The sequence below is a fragment of the Lepidothrix coronata genome, unplaced genomic scaffold, assembly GCF_001604755.1.
Source record: "Lepidothrix coronata isolate B3197 unplaced genomic scaffold, Lepidothrix_coronata-1.0 Scaffold308, whole genome shotgun sequence".
NCBI lineage: Eukaryota > Metazoa > Chordata > Aves > Passeriformes > Pipridae > Lepidothrix > Lepidothrix coronata.
In genome coordinates this window covers 185,370-202,680 of record NW_016690488.1, presented here as the reverse complement: position 1 = coordinate 202,680, position 17,311 = coordinate 185,370, and the positions used below count along the sequence as shown (strand labels likewise).

The 17,311-nt window shown below is 52.7% G+C and overlaps 2 protein-coding genes across 2 annotated transcripts in view; one reads left to right on the top strand and one right to left on the bottom strand.

The window, feature by feature from the left end:
• The first annotated feature begins 774 nt into the window (after positions 1-774).
• On the top strand, positions 775-17,033 carry PGS1 (phosphatidylglycerophosphate synthase 1). Its single transcript, XM_017837679.1, has 10 exons — positions 775-922; positions 4,494-4,683; positions 5,028-5,105; positions 5,987-6,086; positions 6,767-6,956; positions 7,234-7,412; positions 8,312-8,845; positions 12,332-12,480; positions 14,528-14,670; positions 16,410-17,033. Exons 1-9 carry the CDS (start codon positions 777-779, stop codon positions 14,645-14,647), a joined length of 1,686 nt encoding a protein of 561 aa, XP_017693168.1. The 5' UTR covers positions 775-776; the 3' UTR covers positions 14,648-14,670; positions 16,410-17,033.
• The window catches only part of DNAH17 (dynein axonemal heavy chain 17), a 35,129-nt gene continuing 32,680 nt past the window's right edge, over positions 14,863-17,311 (bottom strand). The window contains exon 81 of the mRNA XM_017837678.1: positions 14,863-16,591. Within this exon, the coding sequence (XP_017693167.1) occupies positions 16,344-16,591 (248 nt within the window). The 3' untranslated portion in view covers positions 14,863-16,343. The remainder of the gene's footprint in view (positions 16,592-17,311) is intronic.

The following is a 17,311-nucleotide window of genomic DNA, read 5'->3' as shown; positions in this document are numbered from 1 at the left end:
GTAGGGACGGTGCCCGGCGGGTGGAGCGGTGCCGGGGTACCCCTCCCCACACGGTTTCTCTGCATTTGGCATTGGTTACGACCTCGCACACAGCCCGGGCTCGGTCCGTGGGTTTATTTTAAACAGTTTAATTTTCCCCGGAGGAGCCGCCGCTGCCCGGCAGGGACCAACCCAGCGCGGCAGTTCTGGGAAGCGGCTGCGGCGAACGGGCTGCTCTGAAATGCAAACGAGCCCCGGAGCGCTGCCGGGGCGGGCAGGGGACACCGGGGGCGGGACGGGGCGGCTCCGGGGCCCCAGGGCGGGAGCGGGCGGGGGGACCTGCGGCCTCCGGGCTCCGCCTCGCCCTGCCCGCTGTGGGGGGACACGAATCCGACGTGGGGTGGGGGTAGGGGGGGTGTGGGCGCTCCCCTCCGCCACCGTCCCGAGGGGCGGCGAGCGCCGGTTCCGCCGCGGGCAGGAGTCGTGTCCGTCCTTTCGGAGCCTCTCGGCCGGGCCGGAGCTCGCCCCGGGGGGAGGAGAAGGGAGACCTGGGGGTGACACGGTTCGGGCCGTGCGTGAGCCCGTCCCACGTATGCGGGGACCAGGGGAGCCTCGTCCCGGCCCAGCCGGACACCGAGCCCTTTCCGAGCGCCCCCGGACCCTCCTGGACCCGTGCCTGGGCCGGGGCCCCCCGGCAGCCGCGGGCCGGGCTCGGGCGGGGCGGGCGCGGCGAGGCCGCGGCGGCGGAAGCGGAAGGCGGTGTCGCCATGGCAGCGCGGAAGCGGAAGGCGCGGGTGATGGCGGCGGGCGGCGCGGCGCTGTGGCGGCGGCTCTCGGCCTGGCTGCCCCCGGCCTGGCTGCCCCGCGGCCGCCTCGGCCTGGCCGCGCTGCTCGGCCGCCTCTCTGACCGCCTCTCCCGCGGCCGCGACCGCCGCGCCCGCAGGTAAGGACCGGCCGGGCCCCGCCGGCTGCCCCCAGAGCCGGGAGGTGTCGCGTTACCGGGGCTCCCCCGCTCGCCGCTTCCCCTTTCTGGTCCGGCCGAGCCCCTTGGAAACGCTACGGATGGGGAAAGGGGCGGCCTGGCTCCACCTGCCCGGAGTCGGGTCCGGCTCTGCTCCGCAGCCCGCTTTAGCCCGCCCCACTGTCCGATCGCCCTTAGGGCAACAGCTGAGCTTCATTTCCCCGTCATTCCCTGTGTTCTTGTCGCTCGGGCGCTGGCCAGGGCCAGGCTCCCCTCGGCTGTCACAGGTGCAGCACTACCCGCGCGGGCCGAGGGGGTCGGGTAGGGCGAGACGCGGAAAGGGGCCGAGAAGAGCTGTCGGTCCCGGTTGTGCCGGGGCTGTGCCAGGCGGAGAGGGGCGAGGGGCAGGGGACACTCTGCCCGGCGGTGTCACCACGGTGGTGGAGGAGATGGATCATCAGTATGCTCTGTGTTCTTGGTTAAGCCAAGGAAATTCTTTCCACACCTCTCTCTTGGTCTCATCAGTATTTTTAGTGCAGACAAATGAGACTGAGCCCTGGAAAGCGACCACTGAGTTCAAAGAGCAGCAGTGTAGATCCCCCCGTGTGCGTGGGTGAAAGGACAACGTCGTGTCCCACAGTTTCACTTCACCTCTGGCTCTGCAGATGAGGTTTGACAGTGAATAAGAGTTTCAGCTCCGTTGTGGGTGTCTGTACCAAAGCCACGTCTTTAAAAATAGAACACACACCAGAAAATCCCTCATTTCTTTTTAGGGTCAGCTTTTTATGCAGAAGTGATGTGAGGTGGTTCCTTTTGGTTCCGTTTTCTCTTTTCAGTTTCCTCAGTGATGTGGAGTAGGGATGGGAAGGGCTCCCCCTGCCCCATTTTTTGTTCCTCTGAAACCTGGTTTATCACAGTGTGGAATTTTGATGATTTCTTCATAATGTTATGTGTGTGCGTGGTTGGAGGGATTGGTGGTACTTGGGTACTGAGCTGATGTCAGTCACCAGCGGGTAGAAGCTGCTGCTTTGGGAGCTGGTTGCTGTGCCAGTGGTTCTGTGGCTGGAGCAAAATACAGATTTATCTGATAATTCTAACAGAGAGTAGGCTCAATGCTGAATAAGGTGTAAATTTCAGTATTGGGTTAAAAGATCGAACAGTGTAGACACACTGTAAATTCTGTAGGCACAAAAAAATCTGGAGGATGGAATTAGTGGGGATCAATTGAACTGCAAAGAATTAATCTGAAGGCTCAAACCTTCAGAAGCACAAAAGTAGTGCTGGTGCTGCAGGTTGATGTTCCTCCAAACGCTCCAACTAGAGCCCAAATACTCCAAGCACAGCCCAGTGCTGCCTGCTGCCCCCAGAGCTGCCCCCAGAGCTGCCCCCAGAGCTGCCCCCAGAGCTGCCCCAGAGCTGCCCCAGAGCTGCCCCAGGCCACGGCAGGCAGGTGCAGGGCCACGGACAGGGAGGCAGGTGCAGTCGGACTCGCAATTCCAATAGTCCTTGCCAGAAGGTGGCTTCTGGGAATCGTGTTTCTGGAAAGTGTCTGCTTGGTTGCTGGTCTGGCTTCTGGAAGTGTAATTGGATTGGCCAGTGGCATACTGAGGACAATATCATCTCTGTTGATTTTTATTGTAAAATACATAAAATTTGCCACTGCTTCCTCACTGGGAATAATTCCAGAGGATGTTGTTTGTGACCCACGGGACCAGGTTAGAGCCTGACTGTGCCACTGCTCTGTGGGCCAAGCATTTGGTGCATTTTAAAAACCTGTATTTCTGGATCTAGTGTGAATCCCTGTAGTTCTGTGTGCTGTGCTGCCTTGTGATGATGGAGCAGTGGGAATCTGCTCCCTGTTTGTGGCCTGTGAGACGTGACATGGTCAGAGGTCCTACTCAGGTTCTGTAGAGACTGAAGAGAATGTGTCTGAAAAATGGTATTTCTTGTGTTTCTGTTCTGCTTCGATATTTTTGGCACCTTTTAGGGGATATTTGCATTGTTTTTTACAGCTTGTGCTGGTGATCTGTGTCACATCTGGGTGTGCAGGCCAAGCCCAGTCCACATGATCTGTTGAAACCCCCCATCCCAGGAATTCCTGCACAGATTGACTCAGATTTTGGTGGCGATGAATAGTCAGTGACAAACTTGTGGATTTTCCAGGAAACACCACTGCAAACTAGTTTCCTTGTAAGGGTATTTGGAAATCTTGTGAAGATCCAGGGTTGTATCATGAACCAGATGAGTGAAATCATCTTCCTGGAATCTGTGGTCATTTGGGCTCTGGACTGTGGTAAAACCCAAAAGTTCCATGTAACAAGTTCTGGTAAAGGTTGTAATCAAGTTTCTTTGTGGTGTGTGGTGGCAATGGAATCATCAGGATGGGCCACAGGATGGTGGCTGCCTGCTGTTCCTTGGGTGAGACCGGCCACTCCAGTTCTGTCCCCAGAAGCCCGACTCCCACGAGCAGGGTTTGCAGACTGGAACGGTTCCTGTTGGGTCTGGGGATGCAGTTCAGTCCCTTGCTCATGGATTCCTGGATCTCATGGGAGCTGCTGCTGCTAATTGTGTTGAAATGTGGTTTTGTCATGTGGACAGAGTCCTGCTGGGGGTTATTGTATGACTGGATGAATTTGCATGCGCGAAACCTCTGGAGACAAGTTGCCACTTGCTTCCTGTCACCTCCAGCGTGACGCTGGCAGCAAGCTGTTTTTTTCCTGAAGTGATTTCAAGAGAATTAAATTTGTTCTGAAGTGTCTTTTTGAAGAATGAGCTTCCTGCTGTTTCCCTCACAGTTTTGTGAGGTTTGCAAGGGAAGTCATGATCCTCTTCTGTACCTGTGCAGAATGCTGGCAGCATTGATGAAGAGGGATGGATCCCTGTGGTGGTTCTTGGTGTGTTACTGCTGTGATGCACTTGCTCCTTTAGTGGGTCATTCTTGAGGTGTGACTGCCCTGCCTTTGCTGGGGCTTGCACTGAGGCATCTTGTGTGCTGCAGATCTATTTTTGGATAAAATTGAGGGATTGAGGCATTTTATTCTTTAGAGCAGTGTGATCTTTAAACGTCTTTACCTAAAACAGGAACAACTTCAGCCCAGCTGGGAATGAAGCTGGACATGAGGGGAGTGTTGGCCATGGCCAAGCTGATGCATGTGTAATGGAGGTGATTCAGAAGTGGCTGATGACAGGCACAGGTGGTACCACTGCTGCACCGCCAGACACCTGAGCCCCCACACCCTCAGTTTCTGCAGCTCCCGGCCTCCTTCCTCTCCCGTGTTGTCCTGAAGAAGGAGTTGTTTCTCCTCATCTCCCTGCCAGCTTGGGGAAAGAGTTGGTGATGTTCAGATTTGTTCTGCCATCTTTTGCCTGTGTTTCTGTTTCCACATTTGGCTTTGGTGATCCTGCTGGGATTATGGAAAGGGAAAGGCATTCTTGCCACTGTGGATCCCTACCATGTATTGGCCCTGACTGCGGCTCTTTCTTTACCTCCTTGGAGGCTTTGTGGGAAGCAAAGCCTCCACCATAAAGAATTTCTCCATCTTTATTTCCACAGATCATCATGGCTTCTTCTAGCCCCACTGCTCACCCCTCCTGTTCCAGTGATCACAGCCCCACCGTGTTCGCTCTGTCCAGAAGGAGCACACAGGTTCCAGTGGATTGGGAATCTGGTCCCAGAGTTTGGGATCTCCAGCTCACACGTCAAGGTGCTTTCATCCCCTGCAGAATTCTATGAACTCCTGAAGGTAAGGCATGGGCTCCAAGTTATGGGAATGGTTTTGATACAGTCCCAGTGTTGCAGCTGCTGCCTGGTAACTGCTCTTTTATGGAATAGTTTTAGCTGCAGGGAATGAGTTCCTCAGTTTCCCAGAAAGCACTGATTTCTTCCTTGAATTTCGGATGCAGCAGTGGTGCTGCTATGGCTCTGCAGAGCCCCCTGTGTCATCCCTATCCCTGTGTCACCCTTTCCTCCCTCGAGGCTGGAGAGCCAGTGTGGAGATGCGGCTGAAGGGATCCTCCTGGAGCACTGCTGGGCCGATGGCTCCTTGGGACCCAGCGGGAGACTGAACTTGTTTTCTTCTACTCCCAGGTGCAGATCAAAGCAGCCAAGCAGCGGGTGGTGATGGCCTCACTGTACCTGGGAACAGGGCTCCTTGAGCAGGAGCTGGTGAGTGTGGAGGGGTTTGGGAAGGGCAGGAAGGGAGTGCAGGGGAGGGATGTGGAAGGGAGGCACTAGGCATTTCTGGTTTAGACCTGGTACAGAGCCAGGGAACTGCTGCACTTCCTCAGGGGATAGTGAGCCTGGGCCTGTCAGAGGGGACCGGCCTGGTGTTCGTAGTGCTCAGGGGGCTTTGCAGAACCTGCGTCATAGGAATCTGTTTTTCCCTGGCATTTTTTTGAACATGATTCAAGCTATAGGTGTAGAGTGTTGTGTTTGGTGCTCCAGGTGCAGAACACAGATTCAGGATTGTCTTTTTGCATTTGAGACTGAGGTCAGCTTTGCCTTTTCCATTCTTCCCTCTGGAAACAAATCATTATTGCCAAGGGCTTTAGGGAGAAGCCTGGCCTTGGTCAGGTTCTGGTGTTAGGATGCAAATTCTCTGGCAGGGTAAAGGTGGACGGAGCCTACACAGAATTTGTGCCCAGCTTTGCCTGGGCTTGCACACAGGATTTGAATGTGCATGTGACAAACAGCCTTGTAGTTAAAGAATAAAATGGCCTCTTCAGTGAACTCCTACCAAGGTTTGTCTTTGGTGATGCAAATCTGTGATTTGGGAATGATGTTGGGATTTTTTCTGCTAATATTAATTGCTGTTGGGAGGCCTGAAAAATGTGGGCATGTAAAACTGAGGCCCTTTGATCTGTGGCTTTAGGCTGCTGAAGCTGCCAGGCTGGCAGAGGCAAAGGCTGAACCGGCTGTGTTTGGCACAAGAAGGAAGGACTCACACCAGGGCGTGGGAGCTGTCCTGGCCACAGTCTCCTGCTGCTGAGCACTTCTCTTGCAAAGCTTTATTTGCTTTTGTAATGAGGAGAGAACTCTCTCTGCAGGTGGATTGCTTAGAAGAAACGCTGGAGAAATCCCTGCAAGCAAAAGGCTCGCCTGACCTCAGAGTTTCCATTCTCCTGGACTACACCAGGGGCTCCCGGGGTAGGAATTGTGCTTTGCTTTTGTCAGAGCCTGATTTTACTGTTAGGCTGGAGGAACTGTTTTTTTCATAGAGGCTGTCTTGGCCAATTGGACATACTTGTTTAAATCATGCACCTTTCAGTATTTGCCTTTTGCATTCCAGAGCTGGACGTTCCCAGAAAATCTTCAAGCTGAGCCGCTTTTCTCCAAAAATAGGTGGTAGGAGCAAGAAGGGCCAAACTGCTCTGGGCAACTTATGCGTTCTTGCTTGGTTCACTTTCAGTGCATTTGCCCTTAATACCTCATGCTCACTAACATTTTCATTTTGAAAGGAGAGTGGGAATTGTTGGAATTGTTGGAAGCAGCACACCGAATCAGGAACCTCTGCAGTGACTTGCAGATGAGTTACCAGGGCTGGTGAGGCTTGATTAAGAAGCTTGAAAGGTGTCAGAGGTGCTCTGTGACTGATTCTAAGGCCCATTCATCCGTGAACTTACAGTTCTGGATGTTGCTTTCAATATTGACATAGTGCAAATGAAAGTGATTTGTTAAAAAAAAACAAAAAAAGGGAAAACCAGTGATAGGATGCCAGCAGATAGGATGGAATGGGATGGGTGCTCACCCTGTAACTGCAACATGGAGCTGTGCCATGATGTGTCCCATCTGTGTGATCCTTGTGTGAAACTCCCCTTCTCTCCCAGGCAGGAAGAATTCTCGGACAATGCTGATCCCGTTGCTGCAGCGATTTCCCGAGAAAGTCCGTGTGTCCCTCTTCCACACCCCAAACTTGCGTGGACTTCTCCGGCTCCTGATTCCAGAGCGTTTCAATGAGACCATTGGGCTGCAGCACATCAAGGTGTATCTCTTTGATGACAATGTGATCCTGAGCGGGTGAGTCCTGCTGCCTCCGGCCCTGGCATGGTTCCTTTTGCTGGGATTTGGGCAGGGTGTCTGTGCTGCCAGAGTTGTCTGAACATCTGGACTTTCCACCGTGATCCTATTACTGCTTTTCTGAGATGGGAGAGCAACTGCAGCTCTTCTGTATGAGATTCTCAGATGAAAGAGAGTCTTTCTTAAAGGGAAAAAAGAAAGATCTCTTGTAGCCTGGGCTGGAGGGTTGAGGATCCTGTGCCCATACTCTGAACTCAGCTCTTCCCTTTCTCTTCAGCGCAAACCTGAGTGATCTGTACTTCACCAATCGGCAGGACCGCTATGTCCTGCTGCAGGACTCTCCAGAGATTGCAGACTTCTTCACAGAGCTTGTGGATGCAATTGGAGATGTGTCCCTGCAGTTGCAGAGGGATGATACAGTCCAGATGATGGAGGGAATGGTACACCCATACCAAGGTAGGAGAGAGCTGTCTCACCTGGTTGAGTGATGGTATCCAGAGGAAGGAAGTGACAGCTGGGGTTTAAGGATGCCTTGAACTCCATCCGCTTGGGAATTTCTGGGTACCCGACCGTTGTTCAAATTGTGGGGTTTCCTGTTTTGTGCCATCCAGTATTAAAATCAAAATTGCTCAAGTTTCAAGACTGGGTCTGTCAGAGTTTTCCCAGCACAGTGGCTATCACAGGCTAATCTGGCAGGGCATGCAGAGGCTGGAAGTAACTCTGCAACTGTCTCAGTGCTTCCTCATAAATGTGCTGCTTTTGGCCTTAAACAAGAACTTCAATTCCCCGAGAGGTTTTTCTGATATTAGCGGCTGCAGTTTCGGGTGTTCTGGGTGTATGTGTTCTGAGCAGTTCATGAATGTGGTGCTATTGTTGGCAGTTAATGTTTTGTAGTAGACTTTGTTCCTGGAATCAAATGGGAATTGGATCAGGAAGACCGGGAACAAGCGTAGAAGCGGGCAGAGAAGAGCAGCGATGTGCCAGGCTGATTGCGTCATCAGGTTTTGTCCTGGCCTTGCACTGCTGGGTGATGTAAGCTTAGTCTGGGGGTGGGGGTTTCTTTGTGTGTTCCAGCTCATTCTTTGTTGCCAGTTTAGCCTTGTCCTGATCCTTTCCTTCCTCAGAGGATTTTTCAGGCTGCTGCCAGTTGCTGAATATTTCTCTTCTGTGGCGTAGCTCTGCCAACCTTGAAACAGCTGGTTTGGGCCTCAGGGCAGAAAGTCGTGTCCGCTCTGTTTTGGCTCCTGTTTGTTCCCGTATAGGTGTCCTGTCAGTATTTTTCCTGGTATGTAATAGGTGACACATAGCTCTGTGCCTGTCGGTCTCAGACACCATCTCTCGGGGTTTTCCTGCAGGAGACAAGGTGGCTTACTGCGAGATTGCCAACCGGAGGGTCATGGAGGTCATCAACTCTGCCCGGACACGGCAAGAGCTCCTTCATGCAAAGACTTTCCACAGCAGCCATCCAGGCAGCTCTCTGTTATCCCAGCAAGGCTCTCAAGCATCTGGGGGTCTGAAACCAGAACCTGACACCTGGATCTATCCCTTGATCCAAATGAAACCTTTTGGTATTCAAATAGATGAGATGGTCACAGAGACACTGCTGACCGAGGCTGAGCGGGATGCCAGGATATACCTCACCACTGGCTACTTCAACCTGACTCAGGCCTACATGGACCTCATCCTGGGCACGAGGGCTGAGTACCGGATCCTCCTGGCCTCGCCAGAGGTCAATGGGTTTTTTGGTGCCAAGGGGGTGGCAGGTGCCATCCCTGCTGCCTATGTTTACATTGAACACCAGTTTTACAGCGAGGTCTGCTACCTGCAGCAGCAGGAGAGGGTGCAGCTGCAGGAGTACTCCCGTGCCGGGTGGACGTTCCATGCCAAAGGTAAGATGTCCTTGTCCCAAGGGGACTTTTTCAGAGGTGTGTGAGAGCTGCGTGTTTGGATTGCGCAAGAAGTGAGGGGCTGGCTGGGTGCCAGTCTGGGCTTAACCTTCAAAACACTCCTCCAAGGTCCGAACAACTTGCTTGCGTAAACCTGGAGGGTTTGGATTGCTGGGGGGACAACTGTGCAGTCACGCCTTGCCTCTGGATTTCTGGTTTGATACAGTCCCAGGGATGATGCAAGAGCTGTCCCGTTGGTGGCACTGAGGCACTGCCTGGATGAGAAACATGATGCAAAAGGAAGCATTTGGATGTGTTCATGATGCAGTCAGGGCTGTGGTGCAGTTTCTCATGTCCCTTGGTCTGGTTTCAGCAGTCAGAAGTGCAGGCTCTGCTGGGGACCCTGGAGCAGGATCTGGGACAGGGGCAGGAGGGGAGCTGCTCCTGGGACCACCCCAGCAGTCCTGGCCACCGTGTTCCCTTGGCAGCAGTCTGGGGGATTTGTTGCAGCTCCTGTGCATGGCACACAGGGGATGTGGTGTGTGAGGAACTGCAGAGTGTGCATCTGAGAGTCAGGGCAGCCAGAGGGGAAGGGGCTGAGGAAGGGACATGGACTAGCAGATGCAGTGACTTAATGCTGTCCTTGGGGTCTTCTGTAGGAAACCCCACATTCCTGCTGGATACAGTGTGCCCAGCTCTCACAGGCTCAACACAGTGCTTGATTGGAGTGTTTGGCTGTGAACTGGAGCATTTGAGTTGGGATAAGAGCGTTTTGGCTGTGATTGACTGTCATTGGAGAGGTTCCTCTTTTGGAGAGCAGCTCTTAATGGTTGTGAGAATGCCTCCATCTCCCTGCTTCCCACATGGATACTCAGGGGAAGGCTCAGAGGTGGTGGGGAGGGAAAGCTGCTGAGTCAGCCTTCTCTTGACTTGAAAATCCACAGGTGTTACCGGCTGCCTCTGTGTTGAAACCACAAACAGATCTCAGGGTGTCGTGCTCCTCCTCAGTGCTATTGGGAACTCAGCACAAGGAAACCCTTGTCTCAGGCAGGGCAGCCCAAGGGAGGTGCCTGCCTGCCCGGCTGGGGTGTCCCATGTCCTCCAGGAAGCACTTGTTTGAGCGACCTGTGGTTTGCGGGTTCCGTGTTTGCTGGGCATCGCTGACTCCTGGTGGGATGTGATTTGGCGTGGACTGAGCTCGGAAGCATGGGCTGCTTTTCTCAGTTACCAAAGTGCGTGTGGCCATTGGTCCTGTTTGGGCCAGCAGTGCCTCCTGGGGTAGTGCTTTGGGCTCTCTCTGCTGTGTGGTGTTCGCTGGGAGGGGGATGCAGGGCTTGGAGTTCAGCGGCTCCAGTGCCTGGCAGGGGGACAGTTGGAGACATTTGCTTTGTGTTTTCATTCCTCTTCAGAGTGCTGGAAGGATCATTGTGTAGCTCCTTCTCTGGCATGCTCTGCACTTGGCACATGCTTTATTCACTGGGTTTCCTTCTGCAGGAGTCACATGATGTGTGTGGCAGAGAGGACAAGGATGGAAGAAGGAAGGGAGAAACCTTGGAGATATGAAGAGCAGGTGTACATGGAGCACATGGAACCTGGCTTCTGGCCGAGGACATGAGATCCCCAGCAGCCAATAGTGCCCATTGGTGCTTTCTCTGTGGGCTGAGGCACCCTTTAGTCTCCCACAGGATCCAGCTGCCGTACCTTAAACGCTGTAGCTGTGCTGCAGACCCCTCCTGCTCCCCTTAAAGCATTTATATCTGCACACACAGCATCAAATGGCATGTCCCCAGGGATGTCTGTCCTCAGGGATGACTGTCCTGGGTGTGTTCGGTGCTGTGCAGGTGTAGCAGTGCAGTGCAGGTGGAGCAGAGCTCAGCACAGGTGGGACAGCACCGTGCAGGTGTAGCAGAGCACTGCACAGCCATGGTGCACGTGTGAGCAGGACTGCCAGCAGCTGTCCTGCTGTGACACCCTGAAGCCTACCTGTGCTCTGCTGTGTTCCCAGGTATGGTGGTGTGAGTGACATGGGTATGTCCCTTGGGTTCAGGGTCTCTTCTAGGCAAGTGTTGGTGGCAGAGTGCTGGACAGGTGGCTCTGTGCTGAGAGATAAACCCTGTTACTGCTATTGACTGGTGCTGGGAAGCTGCACTTCCCATTTCTGGAAAGGTGAGTCACTGTTTGAGCAGATCCTGCCAGGTGGCCATAAAAACAGCGCCACAGGACACTTGGGAAGGCGAGGAACCTGTTCCTTGTGGCTACTGCCTGGGCAGAGGTCCGGCCAGCAGCTGGTCAGGCACCAAACAGCTCCTGGTAGGGTCCTGTTTGGTGACAGAACATGCCAAATCTCTGTGCCACACGAGTGCTTCCCTGTGGCTCCTGGAGCCCACAATGGGCTCTCCGGCCCCTCTGTGGTGGGGTGAGCCCGCGGGGGCCGGGGGTGCTGTGGCCTTAGGGCAGTGCCAGCTCTGTGAGTGTGTGCTGTGGGGGCGGGGAGGAGGTTACAGGAACTGGCGGTGAATCGGCAGCGTCTTACTCAAGGCATTCTTGGAACTGCTCTGGGGCTGAGTTAGGAAACTTGCTGCTATTTTAAGGCTGAGGCGGTTTTTATGCTAAGGGTTCTTTGTTGCAGTTTGTGACTGGCCGTGGGGATAAGCCTCTACCAGGGACCCACCCAGGGCTGTGCTGAGGAGAGCAAATGCTTCCCGGCTCCATTTGTGCACAGAGTGGCCATGCAGCCTCTTCTTGGCAGCAGTCCCGGCTCTCCTGTGGCTGTTCCTTCCTGCCCTGCTGCAGTGGTGTGTTTGAGAATAATGTGTTGTTTCCATCTTTGCCTTGAAAATCCATCCTGGGCTGTGTCCTGACTGCTCTCTGTGCGGGCAGAGCTGTGGGAGCTGTGATGGTGAGTGGCTACAGGGACCAGGTGCCCTGGCAAGAGTCTTATCTCATCCTCGGTGGCTCCTCAGGAAGTGAGGTGGTGAAATAATTTGCACTTGTCTTCTGAGTCTCTATTTCATGTGAATTCACCTGTCAGAGCAGGGTCATGTCACAGTCCCATGAAGGTGGTTGGTCTCTGGGACAGGCTGGACAGACCTGGGGCTCTGAGGCTGGTTCCTTCACTGAAAAGCTGTTTGTCTTCTTTCAGTGTTTCTGAGATTTACCATGGTGCAAAACAGCCTCTAATGCAGTGACAGGGACTTGTCCTGAGTTGTTTTGGGACAGTGTGTCCTTGGGGTTCTCTGAGGGTGCTGCACCCCTGGTCAGGGCACTCCGAGGGGCAGGGTTTGGGCCTTGCCTTGGCACCCCATGAGTAACATGCAGTGTCATGGCCCTGTGGGCTCTACTGGGCTGCCTGATGCTCTCGGGGTCCTGTACAGAATCTATAATCCACATTTAATGGGTTTAATTCCCTCTGAGTGAAGGGACAGTGTGAGCCCACCTTGGCTGTCCCCTCAGGCTGCCACGCTGCCTCTCCTCTTGTTTTTACCACAGGCCTCTGGCTGTACCTGGCAGGGAGTGACCTGCCCTGCCTGACCCTGATCGGCTCTCCGAATTTTGGGTATCGATCAGTTCATCGTGACTTGGAAGCCCAGGTTGCGATAGTGACAGAAAATAAAGCCTTGCAGCAGCAGCTCCATCAGGTAAGCAGTGGATTCTGGGGAGGCAACGGGGATGTTGTGCTTCTGGGTCACACAGGGAACGCTGATGATGCAGTGGCAATAAAAACATCCAGCTATAATAACTCAAAAGCTGCTGGAGTGTGAGGAGTCCTGAGGAACTGTCAGTGAAGTGACTATTGATGAGCTGCCTGCTGTGAGTGCCCAGTGCTGGGAAGCGAGGCTGTAACAGGAAGGAATGTGTGTCCCCAGTGACCTTGGATACTGGGAGTGCTCGGGGCTGGATGTGCAGAGAGCATTCAGAGAGCCTGCTGGCTCTTCTGCTCACCGACCACACTGCACCTTCTGGGCCTTAATCCCAACATTTGGGCATTGCCAAGGCTGTGCTGTGCTCTGAGGTAATGAGGCCAGGCTTTTGGAATGGCTGAGCTTGGACTAGAAGAGGATTTCTGAGCTGTTTGGGTTGCTCATGAAGTTCTATGACATAATTCATATCTTGAATAATAATATGACATTATATAATATTGACACAATAATTTTTCACTGGTTTGATGTTCAGTGTCCCAGGGTTTTTCTGTGCTGTTTTTAGTTTAATTAGGCAGCTTAGAGTGCTCAGCAGTTCTGGTCCTGCTCCAAATCCTGCCTGGCTCTCTAACTGTCTTGACTCCGAATCTTCTGCTAGAACTGTCTGTCCCACGTTGTTTCTCCTGTAGTGCTCTGCAACAAAGCAGATCGATTTGGTGCCTCTGTGCGACCTGGGGACCTCAGAAATGCACTCTGTGAGGCAGGTCCTGGCAGAGTTGTCTGCAAGATCAATGGGAATTGCCCTCTTGCATCAGGGCTCTTCCCCGGGATGAGTCAGAGTGTATCTAATCAAAAACGATTCTATTACTGGAAGAGTTGCTTGAATATTTCAGTTCATATCTTGCCTCTGCTTGTTTCTAATGGAAGGGGAGAATCAATGGAAATGTGACACAAAGGAATTTTCTCACACAGGGCTGCAGTGATCTCATTCAAAGGGCTTTAAACCATTCCCGATTGCTGGAAGCTGATTCTGAGATGGGCTGGGTGTTTACTTTCTGTGGTCTTTTTTAGAAGACTTAATCTGTTTCTGGGATGCTGCCATGAAATCACTTTGTCTGTGTAACATTTAGTTCCATTTTAAAAATGCGTGCTGAGATTTGGGAAGAAATGTGAGTGGTCTGGGTGTCTGGATGCTCCTCTGAATGGACTGAGCTTGATTCAGGGAACTGGCCTTGCCTCCAGCTCAGTCCTCACTGTATTGCGTGGCTGTGGAGCAGAATCTGCACAGCAGGGCTGACTATAGCTCTTGGAGCATTTGAGGCTCTAAAATTAGGGTGAATTAGCACATGAATGTCTTCCTTCTGTTGTTGGTTCATCTTTTTGGTGTTACTTTCCGGTGCTTGGTTCCTGCTTACCTGTTCTACCCTGAATTTAAGTAGTGCAGAGTATTTTCTGCTGTTTGTGACAGCTTCACTAATGAAAAAAGACGATGAACAGACTTCCAGGACCTGTTCTGCTCCTTGTTTGCCTGCAGGTCCTGAAACCTGACTGGCTGTGCTAACAAACCCGCTCACCTGTGATCAAAGCGCTGCTCTCACGTGCTGTGAGCGTGTGTTATCATCAGGGTGGTTCATTTCCTCCCTCAGCAGTCCGGTACATGCTGCGGGGGCCCGAGTGTTTCTGGTAATTTAGCTGAGATCACGACTGCACATTCATCTGAGAACGCGGCGCCTGAGCTGTGTCTAGAAAGAGCCGCGTAAGCCGGTCCCGGGAGGTTTGGGTGAGGTTTCCTCTTCTGGCAATTACAGCCAGGGATTGAGGAGTTTTCTGAAACTGAAGCTCAACTCTTGCAACTGTGGGGCACAAAAAGGCAAAACCCTCTGCCCTTGCTCTCTGTAGAGTTTAAATTGCTAATTCTTGAGGAGAAATGATGCAGCCTTTTGGCAGGATCCCTGGCCAGCTCTATATGAGAATTCACTTCTCTTAAAGACCGTTATATAATTCAACACTTGAGATTTACTGCGATGATGTTTCTTTCCCTGTTTAGGAGCAAGAACAGCTTTACCTCTGCTCAGGTGTGGTCTCAACGTCAACGTTTGAGCAGCCAAATCGTTATGTGAAGCTGTGGGTGAAGCTGGTGACACCTCTGATCAAGAATTTCTTTTGAAAGAAGAAAAGCTGCTGCTTTGGGTGAGTTTGCTGCCATTATGGGGAATTTATATTGCACTGACTGCAGTGAATAGCTGTAGTGCTTTGTTACATGGAAGAAAGAGACAATGGACACACAGATGATGTGGGGAAAACCAGGCACCTCTCATTTCCTCTGAGATACTGACTGCCATGGATTGGGCTGTGCTGAGGTCCAGATTAAGTTTCATCTACTAAAACTTCTGGAAGGGTCACCGACAGAGAACCCATACAGGGTTATTTCCCATGACCCATACGGGGGTATTTTCCATGCATGGAAATAAAACTCCTATTTCTGAAATGTCCCTTTCAAAGTTTTGTGGAGAAGGACTGTGTTTGTTTTATCTTGACCAGCCAATAGTAAACGTTGCTGGAATACCTAAAATGTTTTGTCCCTGTATCCAGTCAGAGCTTTGCTTTGCCCCTGTAGGTGTTGGTTAACAAGGGAGGTTGGTTTTGCTTTTCTGCTTTGTGGTAGCCTGGGTTTCCTGGCTCTTTGACTGCCCCATGACTCGAGCCCTTCTGAGCTTCAGGACATGGCTCTTGGACTGTTCCTATGCAGTTGGCACTGGTGTGTGTGCCCAGGATGCTGCGTGTTCCCATATCCCTTTTACTCACCTAACTGTGGCCTCCCCCTTGGTGGAGTGTGCCTGACTCCTTTACATTCAGATATGTTATAAGTGTCTTTCATGAGTTGTGGAGGGACAGAAGAAGACTTTTGGTGCTCATGTGAGTTTAGGATGTTACTTACTGAAAATGGGAGGCTCGAACCCTAACATCCTGAAAAGAAAGTGGTTGGAAGCCAGGTAAAAACATGTGAGAGCGCAGGCTGGGGCTGCTCTGTGTCACTGGTGGGGTATGAGCAGGGGGTTCTGATCTGATAGTGCCACAAACAGAATTTCTGGCTCCTAAGAAAGGCTGATGGTAAGTGTGAAGCTCGGTGGTAACTGCTAATAAATGCTGCTGCTCTATAAAGAAACGAGCAGCTCTCCGTGCCTGCCCTTTGGGCTTCTCTGACCATGAGCTGGGAGGGAAGCTTTAGGCAACTGTATTTTAGTACTAATTGTTCAAATATTTCACAGGGTGGGATTTTGGTGAATTGATTTATGCTAAAGGGACAGGCCTTGGCCCTAACGTGTGTTACTGCTGATACAAATGATTTGTTGTAAAGAAAGGGCAGAGTAGGTTCTGTACCCTAGAAATGGAAATAATGTACCTCAGAGAGCGACCTGTTTTCAGCTGGACCTTCTCTGGGCTGTGGAGGTGGAGCACGGGTGAACTCGGCTAAACCTGCACCTTTCTTCTCCTGTCTGCTCCAGCCAGACACGTGCTCTGTGCCTGGGGCGTGAGGAGTTTCTGCTCAGTTTGCACTGAGCCATCACACAAAGAGCTGTGGGAAGACAGAGAGCCAGGAGAGGGAAAGGAGTCGGCCACTTGTGTGCAGCTGTTCCGTTTGGCTTCCCACGGTGGTCTGGCTCCCCACCAGCGCCGCGTCAGAAACCACCAGTGGAAAACCAGTATCCGCCCTGAGAACCCCGTGTGCTGCAAGAGCAGGGTCCTCACGGCAGCGCTGCCAGCACTGGTTTTATTGATACTTTGCTAAAACGGTTCTGAATTACACAACTTGGAGGCTTTTACAAGTAAAAGCATTTGCTGTTTTCCATTGACATTAAAATTCAGGCCTCTAGGAGCAGAGCCACACCAGCCAGGACCCACTTGGCGGCTTTTTCTTTTGTCTTCAGGTTGAAGGTCCAGACGTAGGTGGGCCCTCGCATCCGTGTCTTATAGACGGGACATTCATAGACGTTGGTGGTGTCCACGCGGTCCACAGGGATGGCTCTGAGCAAGATGACCGGCATGGTGGGCGTCAGCTCCTTCAGCAGCGCGTCAGCAATCGACCCCGAGGCGACGTCCCAGCGCGCACCTGCAACGTGACAGCGGCGTTGGGTGACCCTCACAGCTGCCCCGGGCTTCTCACCAGGGGCTTTGTTCAGAACTACTGATGGGTGGGAGCTGGAGGATGAAGGGTGGATAGAGTGGCTCAGTAGTGGTTAGGGCTGACGTGTCCTCAACTCACTGTGACCCAGGACTGCATTTGCCTTACTGTGTGTGGGATGTCTGAATAAATTCTGTCCCCACCCCTCCCTTCAGCACGGCTTTGCATGGGAATTGCAGAGCTAAAGGTGAACTGGCTGTGGTGGGATCTACCACACACTGTCCTGTGTGCTCTGCGCTCTTGTCCAAGCGGACCCCTCAGCTCCTCTGCTGAACTGCCTCCTTCCCCTTCATTTCAGCAGTAATTATTATAGGTTTGAGTTTTCCTATTTGTCTTACTCATACATCAAATAAGAATGTGACATATTTAATCACTAGAGCCCTGTGGCTCCAACCACCCCAGCCCTGGGGCTCATGAGCTGCAGCCTGAATGGCAAAAACACGAGTTTCTGGTTTGTAAAGGCTGCGTGATCCGGGCAGTGCTGCCCTCACCTGGTGTCTAAGCCTGGAGCCAGGGCTCTGCACTCTGCCCCCCGCTAGAGCCGGGCAGGGCAGATCGGCCAGCAAGTGCCAACACCTGCTCTGCTGCAGGAGGGAGAAGGGCTGAGCTGGGCCTGCTCCATGTCTGAAACATCTCAAAGATGCAGTT

Bases quoted from the DNA above. Each gene is read 5' to 3' on its own strand.
- PGS1 (XM_017837679.1), top strand. From the start codon at position 777: ATGGCGGCGGGCGGCGCGGCGCTGTGGCGGCGGCTCTCGGCCTGGCTG. The intron at 923-4,493 runs GTAAGGACCGGC...TTATTTCCACAG, and splicing joins CGCGACCGCCGCGCCCGCAG to ATCATCATGGCTTCTTCTAG. The intron at 8,846-12,331 runs GTAAGATGTCCT...TTTTTACCACAG, and splicing joins GTGGACGTTCCATGCCAAAG to GCCTCTGGCTGTACCTGGCA.